This window comes from Sinocyclocheilus rhinocerous, unplaced genomic scaffold (genome assembly GCF_001515625.1).
Source record: "Sinocyclocheilus rhinocerous isolate Xijiao unplaced genomic scaffold, SAMN03320098_v1.1 scaffold538, whole genome shotgun sequence".
In the NCBI taxonomy this organism is placed as follows: domain Eukaryota; kingdom Metazoa; phylum Chordata; class Actinopteri; order Cypriniformes; family Cyprinidae; genus Sinocyclocheilus; species Sinocyclocheilus rhinocerous.
In genome coordinates this window covers 837343-849418 of record NW_015650838.1, presented here as the reverse complement: position 1 = coordinate 849418, position 12076 = coordinate 837343, and the positions used below count along the sequence as shown (strand labels likewise).

Here is a 12076-nt window from a genome sequence, read left to right as displayed (position 1 = left end):
ATCTCTGTCTCTCACTCTGCTCCTCTCTCCTTCTCCTCTTGTTGTGACCTTTGGGAGCCCACAGCCCATGTTTATGCTGATCAAATATCCTCCCTGAGCCCTTAAAAGGCCAATGAGAAATAAAACAGGTGCCCACCTCCTGAATCTCTTGCTATTCATCATCCTGGCATTACAAACACTTAAATTAACTGCACTCCTCTTCCCTCTCTCCTCTGTGTCCTCTCAGTGGACTATTTTAATAAGTAATCCATAAACTAATTTCTCACCTGAAATCAGAGCCTTTTCTTTTGCCCCTCTCTGGGATTCCTGGGTCTGGACACATGTTGTGTCCTTGCGCCACCCCCATCTGTGATACTGCAAAAGACAAAACGGGGGAAAAAAAGTTGGTTTTCACTGGGGTACCCCATCCAACAGCAGGTCAGGATAATGCTACCCCCACTTTTCATTTTGCTCTTGAACATGGATGTTATTAAATATGAACACATGTATTAAATGCTTACACTTTTATTCATCTCGACTTAACATTTATGAGGTTTATTCATATGATGACAAATATTGTTTTTGAGTGAACAGTTTTAGTTAAACACTTAGTGTATAACAGGGCTTCCCAAACAATTTTTTTTTTCAGTTGAACACCTTTGACATTGTCACGCCCATGGACTGCCCCTGTGTTCCTGTCTTGTGTTTTGCTCCCCATGTGCTCCCCGTGACCCAGTTTCTCCTCGTGTTGATTGTGTTCATTTGATTCAGTTTTGTCTCTGTGATTACCTTGTTTAGTTCCTGTTATTTAGCCCAGTGTTTTCGTGTGTCGAGTGTCCGGTGTCTAATGCCATTTTTAGTCTCCTGCATTCCCTATGTTCCCTGCTTTTTGAGCTTATTAAAGTCTATTTAAGTTTATTCCCACGTCTCCTCATCTCCTCGCTCCCCGCTCCTCAGGAGTGTGACAGAACATCGGACCGAATACAAAGATGACAGAGGCTGAGGATCGGCTGTGGTGTCTCCGGCAGAGTGGCCGGCCTTTGGAGAGGTATGTGGAGGATTTCCTCGAGCTCTTCAACCGGGTGAGCTGGCACAACGCCGCACTCGGAGCCTGTTTTCAGCTGGGGCTGGATGAAGAACAATCCCCTGCGATCTCCCCACATGTGATTTTCCCTTGATCGAGCTGATTAATCTTGTCCTCTAATTTAATGGTTCCGATTTCGAAGTAGAAGAAATAAAGGAGAATTTAAAGTCTCCTCATCCATCCCCCTCTGGAACACACCGTGTCTCACCAGCTCACCCCATGCCAGGAACCCCCACATACCTAACCAAGGGTTCTGACCACCTGTCATCTCTGAGGTACCCCGAGGCCGTAGACGGAGGTCTGACTGGGCAGACCCTACGTCCCAGTCGGGCAGGGCCACACTCCTTTCGACTTCCCTTTTCCTGACTCCAGTCCCAATTTCTGTCTCAGTCCAGGATCGCCGGCTGCTCCTCCGTCAAGCCCGCCGGCCGCTCCATCGTCAAGCTCGCCGGCGGCTCAGCAGTCAAGCCCGCCGGCCGCTGCACTCTCAAGCCTGCCGGCCGCTCCGAAGTCAAGCCCGCTGGCTGCTCAGCAGTCAAGCCCGCCGGCCACTCCATCGTCGAGTTTGCCCCCCATGTGCTACCCGTGACCCAGTTTCTCCTCGTGTTGATTGTGTTCATTTGATTCAGCTGTGTCTCTGTAATTACCTCGTTTAGTTCCTGTTATTTAGCCCAGTGTTTTCCTGTGTCGAGTGTCCGGTGTCTAATGTCATTTTGAGTCTCCTGCGTTCCCTATGTTTCCTGCTTTTTGAGCTTATTAAAGTCTGTTTGTTTAAGTTTATTCCCTCGTCTCCTCATCTCCTCGCTCCCTGCTCCTCAGGAGTGTGACAGACATAGAGTTATTACTTCAATAATTTAACAACACATTTGCATGTTCATAGTTCTCTGATGATGGTTAATGGACAAATAACATGTAAGTAAAAATATTTCATCATTTCAAATGCTTTATTTTGTTTGTAGTTATATTTAAATAAATTATTTACTTTTACAATTTGGTCTTCACACATTTTTTGTTATTTAATTTTATTATAATTCATGGACTTATTATATGATTTAGATTTACATTTTAAAAATGTTTATTATTCACCATAACCTAATTGAGGCCAATTGAGTGGAACAATTCAATATGAATTCATAGTTTATTGCTATTGTGACATCCCTTCAATTCACAATATAGGCCTATACATAATTCATATAATTATATAGTGTAATTCAGATGTGCATATTTTAATGGGTTAACGCTCAAGTGTCAGCTCCAGCCCCTGACCAGAGTCAAGACATGGCTCTAGCCCCAGTCCGGAGTCGAGTGAGGGCTGCTGTTTCCACGTTGAACTCAGGGAGGGCTCCAGTTCCTGAGTTTAGCCCAGAGAGGGCTCATGTTCCCACGTCCAGCCCAGAGAGGGCTCTGGTTCCTATGCCCAGCCCAGAGAGGGCTCCTGTTCCCACATCCAGCCCAGAGAGGGCTCCTGTTCCCCCGTCCAGCCCAGAGAGAGACTCGGTTCCCAAATTCAGCCCAGAGAGGGCTCCTGTTCCCAAGTCCAGCCCAAAGAAGGCCCCTGTTCCCACGTACCGCCCAGAGAGGGCAGCTGTTTCCAAGTCTGGCCCAGGTGCCTGCTCCGCCATGGCTCCCTAGTCTGCCTGCTCTGCCATGGCTCCCCGAGCTGCCCGCTCCGCCATGGCCCCTTGAACTGCCCGCTCTGCCATGGCTCCCTGAACTGCATGATCCACCATGGGTCCCGGAACGGGTACCGCCCTGGAGGCCTTCCGTCCCGTGTAAGTCTGTCCCTAGAGGCCTCCAGAGCGCCCAACCCCACTCCCCATTGGAAGTTATGAGGCGCGTGGACGCGCCTTCCGGGAGGGGGAGGTAATGACACGCCCATGGACTGTCCCTGTGTTCCTGTCTTGTGTTTTGCTCCCCATGTGCTACCCGTGACCCAGTTTCTCCTCGTGTTGATTGTGTTCATTTGATTCAGCTGTGTCTCTGTAATTACCTCGTTTAGTTCCTGTTATTTAGCCCAGTGTTTTCCTGTGTCGAGTGTCCGGTGTCTAATGTCATTTTGAGTCTCCTGCGTTCCCTATGTTTCCTGCTTTTTGAGCTTATTAAAGTCTGTTTGTTTAAGTTTATTCCCTCGTCTCCTCATCTCCTCGCTCCCTGCTCCTCAGGAGTGTGACAGACATAGAGTTATTACTTCAATAATTTAACAACACATTTGCATGTTCATAGTTCTCTGATGATGGTTAATGGACAAATAACATGTAAGTAAAAATATTTCATCATTTCAAATGCTTTATTTTGTTTGTAGTTATATTTAAATAAATTATTTACTTTTACAATTTGGTCTTCACACATTTTTTGTTATTTAATTTTATTATAATTCATGGACTTATTATATGATTTAGATTTACATTTTAAAAATGTTTATTATTCACCATAACCTAATTGAGGCCAATTGAGTGGAACAATTCAATATGAATTCATAGTTTATTGCTATTGTGACATCCCTTCAATTCACAATATAGGCCTATACATAATTCATATAATTATATAGTGTAATTCAGATGTGCATATTTTAATGGGTTAACTGATTTATCATTATTTAACATAATTTTCAAAATGCATGCAGTATTTTCATTTAGTGAACAGAATAATTATTTGATTTAGAGTTTTACATTCATGCTGTTCTTTTAAAAGAAAAAAAAAATATATATATATATGTGGTGAGGGGGGCGGGGGAAGGCGAAAGGCTGCAGCGGGAGAAAGAGTTTGGAGACGAGCAGTGATAAGGAGGTCAAGTGAATAATGATTAACACCTGTTTGCAATTCCAGTGATTGGCGGAGAGACGAGAGATAAGCGCCCGCCGACCTGGGAGGGGGAGAGAGAGACACAGCAGAGTGTGCGTTGTGTGACGTTACCAGACTGCGGAGGCCGAGACCCGAGCAGCGCTTATTGTTTATTGTATGTTGATTGTGGCGACCAATAAAAAGGTCTACCCGCCACCCCTGACTTCCTCGTCCTTCCTCCTGAACTACAAACGTTGCTACACTGGTGCCGAAACCCGGGACGAGGAAGCCGGCACACCGCCATGCAGCCAGCTCAGCCCACGCCACTTGCGGAGCTCGTGAAGTCACTCGCCGGGCTTCACCAAACCCAACACCAGGCGCTGATGGACCTCAAGCTGGAGCAGGAGGATCGGTTCTTACACTGGTGCCGAAACCCGGGACGAGGAAGCCGGCACGCCGCCATGCAGCCAGCTCAGCCGACGCCACTTGCGGAGCTCGTGAAGTCACTCGCCGGGCTTCACCAAACCCAACATCAGGCACTGATGGACCTCAAGCTGGAGCAGGAGGACTCCCTTCCCTTCCGTCTCTCTCTCGCCCTATTCCTACTCCCAGGTCGCGGAGTAATGCGCCCCCACGACCCGCGCCGCGGGGTGGGGTCGTCCAGGGGACCAGAGCGGGGACCCGAGGGGGCGTGGCGGAGAGCACGGGGATGTGGTGGACTACCCGTTAGCGGCTGTTAGTATTCAGTTTCGGGGCAAAACGCATAGAATGAAGGTGGCGGTTAATTCCCACCTCAGGCATCCGCTGATTTTGGGGACAGATTGGCCAGCTTTTACACAATTATTGGGGATTTTGTGTGCGGATGCTTCTTGGGAAATGGGGCTGGGAAACGGGGAAGCGGTGGCGCAGGCAGGAGATGCTGTTTCGGGACTGTCACAGGCTGTCTCAGAGGAAACGAGAGCGAGGGCGGAGCTTATATCCCCCGAGCTGGATGACTTTCCGCTGGAGCTTTCTCGCGATGAGACGCTGAAAAATGCGTATGACCGGGTCCGCACCATCGACGGACAGCTTCTCCAGCCTGACCAACTGCTCTCGTATCCGGATTTTTCCCTTATAAAAGATAGGTTGTATCGGGTGACCCAAGATACCCAAACAAAAAAAAATACAACCCAGTTATTAGTCCCAAAAAGCCGTCGGGAAATGCTTTTCCAGGCGGCTCATAGTAGTCCCATGGCAGGCCACTTGGGGGAGGCAAAGACACGGGAACGGCTCATGGCCCGATTCTTTTGGCCGGGCATTCACGAGAACATCCGCCAGTGGTGTGCGGGGTGTCGTAATGTCAGCTGGTAAATCCTCCGGCCAGTTCTAAAGTGCCCTTGCGCCCATTACCACTGATAGAGGTCCCCTTCGAGAGAATTGGCATGGACCTCATCGGGCCGGAGGGGCCTTCAAACAGCCGTAGCGAAATTCAGTATGTCCTGGACCTCCGAGCAAAACTCCACACTCTGGGGCGGCTGTCAATGGAGAATTTGCTCCAGGCGCAGGACAGACAAAGTCGGCTGTACAACAGGGGGGCGCGAGCGTGGTAATTTACACCGGGAGAGAAAGTGCTTGTATTACTTCCAACGTCTAGTTCCAAATTACTTGCAAAGTGGCAAGGACCTTTTGTGGTTACACGGCGAGTGGGGGATCTTGATTATGAGGTTAGGTGAACGGACAGGGGTAATTCAGGTCAAGTTTATCAACTCAACCTTTTAAAACGTTGGAATGAGGTGACCTCGGTGGGGTTAGCAGCGGCCGTTTCGGCAGAGGAAGATCTCGGACCGGAAGCGGCTGTCAAAACCAATCCGCTCGCTCTGGTCCCGGGGGGAGATCACCTCTCGCCGCTGCAGCTCACCGAGCTAGCCAAGTTGCAAGCGGATTTTGCTGATGTGTTTTCACCCCTGCCCGGTCGCACGAACCTCATACAGCACCACATCGAAACGATCCCCGGGCAGGTGGCGCGCAGCCGCCCCTATCGGTTACCGGAACACAAGAAAAAAGTGGTGCAGGATGAATTAACGGCCATGCTAGGGTTGGGAGTAATAGAAGAATCGCATAGCGACTGGGGTCCCCCGATAGTTTTAGTGCCTAAAACGGACGGCTCCGTCCGGTTCTGTGTGGATTACAGGAAGGTGAATGCAGTGTCGAAATTCAACGCTTATCCAATGCCCCGCGTTGACGAGCTACTTGATCGGTTAGGTTCGGCTCGCTTTTATTCGACACTGGATTTAACGAAATGGTATTGGCAGATCCCGAGATAACATTAAAGATTAAAGATTAAAGATAACATTAATGTTCAAGGTTGTGTGCTTGTGTGCTTGTGCCAAGCGTGAGGACATGCTTCAAGTGTGCCACTGCTTTCACCAATGAGTGGACAATGGAATCTACATGCTGACAAAGCTTAAAAAAAACTGAAAATTCATCAGGAAAATGCAAGAAAGTTTTGGCTTTAAATTTGTATATATTTTTTTATATTTTTTAAAGAAATCTCTTATGTTCACCAAGTCTGTATTTAAAAAAAATAAAAAAAATAAATAAAAAATACAGTAAAACAGTAATATTGTGAAATATTACAATTTAAAATAACTGTATTCTATTTTAATATATTTTATTATGCAATTCATTCCTGTGACGGCAAAGCTGAATTTTCAGCATCATTACTCCAGTCTTCAGTGTAACATGATCAAAAAATAAAAAAAATAATTATAATAAACTGAATTCAGAAATCATTCTAATATGCTGATTTGGTTTCTAAGAAACATTTTGTAAAGTGTGCTGCTTATTTTTATTAATTTATTTATTTAGAAACCAAGATGTTTTTTTTATTTATTTTCAGCAAAAGTAATGTAGTACATACTGTTATTATTGTTATTGTTATCATTACATAAAATTAATCATAAACTGAGATATTGCATTCCTGTATATCAAATAGTAGATCATTATGTTAGCAATGCCAAGGTCATTGGTTCAACTCCCAGGGGATGCATGAACTGATAAAGTATACCTTGTAGGCAAATGTAAATCACTTTGGATAAAAGCATCTGCCAAGTCAATGCATGTAAACGTAAAGCTGATTTAGGAAAATGTCCTTCATGTACATGGAAAGGTTGACTTACAAACTGATATCTTGCTGTGGTTGTCTTTACTTGGCAGCATCTTCACCCCTCTGGACTTCAGTTCTGTCATCTTCTTCACTGGAAGTCAAAAGAATTATAACATGTTTATTTGAGAGCAGGAAGGATTAGAAAAAGCTGAAAAAACTATAATCACTGGCCAGATGCTTTTTAGGCATTACAAATCATGAACCGCATTGTAATTACAATTACAGTCTTTCAAAGAAGCTGTCATTCTTGTGCAAAAAAAGCCTATTGTGTGTGAACAAAGCGCAGCATATTTGTTGAAAAAGCGACAAAATAATGCCAGCACGCATTAGTACGCACACACACACACAGTCATTGTTTTCTGCTACACTGTCTCAAAGCTTCAGCACAAGAAAATCAGCATTTGGGTAAGCATTTTTAATGGAGATATTTACCATTCACAATCAGCTGTTTCAGAAAAACCAAATAGCAACAGGTCAATTAAAATTACAAATATAATGATTAAATAATATTTGAAGTGGGTCATTTCTTTTTTTCTATTTTTGCCAACTGAATGGCAAAATAAATGATTTTCAAACAGGTTGCAATAAGTATTTTCACCTTTGCCTGTCAAACAAAAATATGTACATTATGCATGGTCATATTATTTATGTACTTTATTTATTTATTTTTGCATTTATTTTTATTTATTTATGAGGGCTCTCAATGTCCAGATCTGCAGAACAATCAGATGATAATGTACAAAAAAGTGTATTACAGATCAACATTTTACTATTATTGGCTCTATAAGACTATTTGAGTATGCCTTTCTTTAAAAATCGCTTTACCCTCTCTCTCCATACCTAATTTTGAAAAAAGATTGAGAGGAAGTGAAGTAGTTTGTTATGTAAACAGTTTTCTCATTGGATGTTACTCATTCCAGATCATTTCACTAAAGGTTGGAAAGAGGAAGGGAGGTAAAATAAAAGGAGAGAGGTCAGTGGGAAATCTAATTAAGAGCTTAGCACCCCTTTCTCTCTTCCTGATACTCTAAAAGTATTTATTTATCAAACCCCAGCCCTGTAATCCCATCCCATCGCTCTGATCTGCTTATGGAGGAGGTAAAATTCCTGCAGATTCCAACTTTGTTTCCCGTAGCTGAGCTGACTAATCCCGCTCCTCTGCTCATCTCCTCTGAGTGCTGACCTTTGAACTTGAGTGTGATGTGAGTGCCGCTAGTAGCGCAGCTAGTGTGATGTGTGTGTGTATCTCTATGTGTCAGGAGTTGGGGGTATTCATGCCCTTTAACTGACTTAACACTTAACCAAGATGATTCAAATAATATGACTTTAATTCTAACTGCAGACAGGGGAAAACTCTGCAGGGCGCATGATAACTACTGAGAGCAAACACTTTTTTGCATGTTTTCTGCATCGGTTGTGGGGAAAAACTCTATAAAACTGATTAAAAAATGTGCTTTAATGCATTTTATTTTCCAAAAGGTTCGTATTGAACCGTTCGGTACGAGGGTTTCGGTTCGGTACGGATTACAAACCGAATGATTCGTTGGACTAATCCTATTACATTTGGAAAATAAAAAGTGTGTGAAATATAATGTTTTCAGTGCTACTGCACTACTCCAGTCAGGCATAGGCTGAACTAGATCGTTCATTGCAATATGGCTAGTAACTAGGGCTGGACAATAATTTAATATCAATATATATGGCAATATAATTTTTTTTTCAATAACGGTGACATGATTTTTAAACACATTTCCGATATTTTGATACACATTGCCAGTGTTTCCCATACATTGATTTATTTGTGACGTTTGACTTCGTTAAATAAACATGAGCACTGCATGTTTCAAAATCAAAACGCAGCGCAGGTGTTTTATATGAATGTCTTTGAAGGGAACCAACTGTCTTCAGAAAAGTTTCGATAGCATTTTCATTTTATCTGATAAAGCAGCGTCCATGAGCGCAGCGCTGCTTTGTGTACAGCCGTTACCGGGGAAACCACTGTTACTACCGCTCCATAAGCACCTCCTGCTGGCAGAGAATGAGCCCGTCTACAGAAACACGTTTCTGTTGTTGCTCGCTCTGTTTTTGTTTTCTGCAGCAACTCTGAGCACTTTTCATATTCTTTATCCTGGCTGAAGCAGTTTTCTTTCAATCTATAAGAATAATCAGCCTATGTTAAAGTTTAAAGTTAAATATATTAATATTATTATATATATATATATATATATACACATACACACACACACACACACACACACACACACAACCTTTTCTTTACACAACATTAGTTTCTACTATCAATAAACAAACAAACAGAAACTAAAATGAGGAATCACAAACTTGCAAAGGTCAGGATGCTGTGTAGAATGTGTTGTAAATAAAGGCTGGCACATATCTAGCTTTCTCCTTTCCCTTTCTCTAGTCTCTTCAAGTCATTTTCCAGATGTTTTTGACAACCAGAACCCCTGAGCTGTTTCTGTCCTGTTACATAGACACAAGTAAAGGCACCAGTCCCACGACAGCCCATCTCTTACCTTGATACTGAGCACTGAAGCCTTTCAGTCTGTGGTTTCCATCGGATGTGAAGTGGAGTCTCAGCCAGTTCTTGCTGCTGATGATGGGTGATGGCAGGTTTGGACCAGTAAACCTGTAATATTGAAGAGAAGACAGGATTTATCGAGTGTAGTTCGTTTCTTCTCTCTTTCTCTGTGGAACACTAAAGGAAAGCATGCAGTTACAAAGAACCGAGGCTTTCAAGCTTCAACAAGGCACCATATAAGTGGTCCATGTGACTCATGCTCTAAAGTCGAAGAAATCTGAAACCATTCGATAACGTATTGTGATGAACAGACCAGATAGTAGGTCCTTTTTCAAAGCTTGAAAGCTTTAGCTTGAAATTATTCATTATAATTACATCTAGCGACCATCACAGTCCTCAGAACTTCTCCTGTTGTGTTTTTACAGAAGAAACAAAGTCATAAGGGTTTAAAACAACAAGAGGTTGAGTAAATGATAGAACTTCATTTTGGAGTAAACTATTGTTTTAACCTAGAGAAGAGGAAAGAAAAACATTTCAAGTACAAGCATATTTCACAACCACATGGAGTCTAACAATTTAAAACTGTGCAAGTAAACCAACAACACATCAACAAAACAAACACAGACAGACATAAAACACACCAGTTTCAAAGTAATTAGTGTGTAATCATCCACATGTGAAAAAGAGCCATACAAACAAATTAACATTTGTAGATATATGTCTCCCCTCTGTATGATTTGCTCAATAACAACCCACCTGCCCTAAGCTTAGATGTACCAATGCTCAGGTCTTGGGATTGTCAGAATGAGTGTAAATAACTCAGATAAGACAGACACAGTAGGACAGCTTCTTTATTGTAGTGAGCATTAATCGCATAAGCTGAGAAGAAAACAGAAAGTTGTCTGCCTAAGAAACATAAGCTTATTCTTGCCGTATTTACCAAATGTCAGATTTGGCTCAATAAGCTCTACAAACAGAAAGAAAGACAGACCTGAAGAGGGAGGGAGAGAGAGACAAAGAAACAGATGTATAGGGAGGAATGAACCGTTTTTGAGAGCTTAGTCCAGCATATCTGATGCAATAAAATATTTTTTAACTTCTCCAGCTCAGAACGACCAAGCCCACCAGCGCTGAGCAAAGGGGATAAAAATGGGTCTGAGTCACTAGCACTATAGCTCTTTTCCCAAACGAAATCATTAACATTTAAACGACTGCATGCAATATGTGTGTCTGCTGCTTATGATGTAATGGCTTAGACTCTTCTTATTTTGTGGAGCCTCTCAACAGTGATTTTTAATATATTTTTCTCACAAGCCATCAATGACACAAAACAGCTTGTGAGATACAAACCACCAATGTAATGGCTAAAATGATCTTGTATTATTTGGCAAGGAAAATGAGGAACATGCAGACCCTGATTAGATGAAAACCAATGGATTTTCATTTAGTTATCTGCATAAACTTATGTAAGTCATAACTCAATGTCATTAGAAACATATGCTAGAAAAGTTATTTCTGACGATTGCATATGCAGCACATTACAGTCACTCGTCACTTTAGGTTCAGACCAGCACCTGTTTACATCCACACTGAAGCTAAATACGATTGCCAATCTAAACACATTTGAGTGCTAACATTCCCTTCTCTATGTGCTTTTAGTCAATGTCTGTTAGTTTTGAAGACATCTATATGCTATGTCTACTCCTAAATGCATCCTGTATATCACTACCTGTAACCAAACTAGCCATTTTCAATTCATTAAGAAAAGAAAATAAAAGGCCTACATTAAATATGTTCATCATATAAAGCAATAATATCTCTTCATAAAACCTGAATTAAACTGCTTGGTTCATATGGATTGGTTTTGCAATGTCTTAATGAGCTTTTTGGATCTTCAAAGTTTTTGTTACCTGGGGCCTGATGTATAAAGGTTGCAATTTTCCACGCACATATCGGGATTTATAAAAAATAAACTAGGCGTAAATATGTGCGCACCGTACGGACACTCTAGACCAGGAATGGGCAACTTTGATAGTGACAAGGGCCAGCATTTTTTCTCCTTTATACCAAGGGGCCAGATTACTAATCCACGTCCACACACCTTTTACACTGTCTTACTCAATTTCCTTTTTATTGAAGGAAATTAAAGTATAACTAATGTCATTTGTTTTTAAAGATTTTATTAAGCATAAAACTTGTGCAGTTATGCTAATTCAGAAGGAAAACTTTGTTGTCAGTGGACTGAAATATTACCCTGACTAGCCAATGTAAACATTTCAATTGCATTGTCTGTAAATTTGCAACAAACAAATATACAGAGTTCCTTTTCATTAGTAGCCTACAGAACATTCTCAAAACAACCTAAAAGGACAGTTAAAAAGGGCTTAATTAAAAAAAAAAATTGTTATTCCAAATGGTTTGACTTCCAAATGGAGTCAAAAGTATCGATTTTTATAATAATTTAAACAATTATTATCAATTAATTATTATATTAAATAACATATAAATATATCTTAGTGTCTTAATTGTTTAGATTTTTATAATGCAT

General features: G+C 42.0%; 1 protein-coding gene across 1 annotated transcript in view; it reads right to left on the bottom strand.

Annotated features, from left to right (window-relative positions):
• LOC107712626 (CUB and sushi domain-containing protein 2-like) overlaps positions 1 to 12076 on the bottom strand; it is a 290171-nt gene that overhangs the window by 123899 nt on the left and 154196 nt on the right. The window contains exons 6-8 of the mRNA XM_016517947.1: positions 9524 to 9636; positions 7003 to 7080; positions 267 to 354 (exon numbers count right to left, since the gene is read on the bottom strand). Coding sequence (XP_016373433.1) covers positions 267 to 354; positions 7003 to 7080; positions 9524 to 9636 — 279 coding nt within the window. The remainder of the gene's footprint in view (positions 1 to 266; positions 355 to 7002; positions 7081 to 9523; positions 9637 to 12076) is intronic.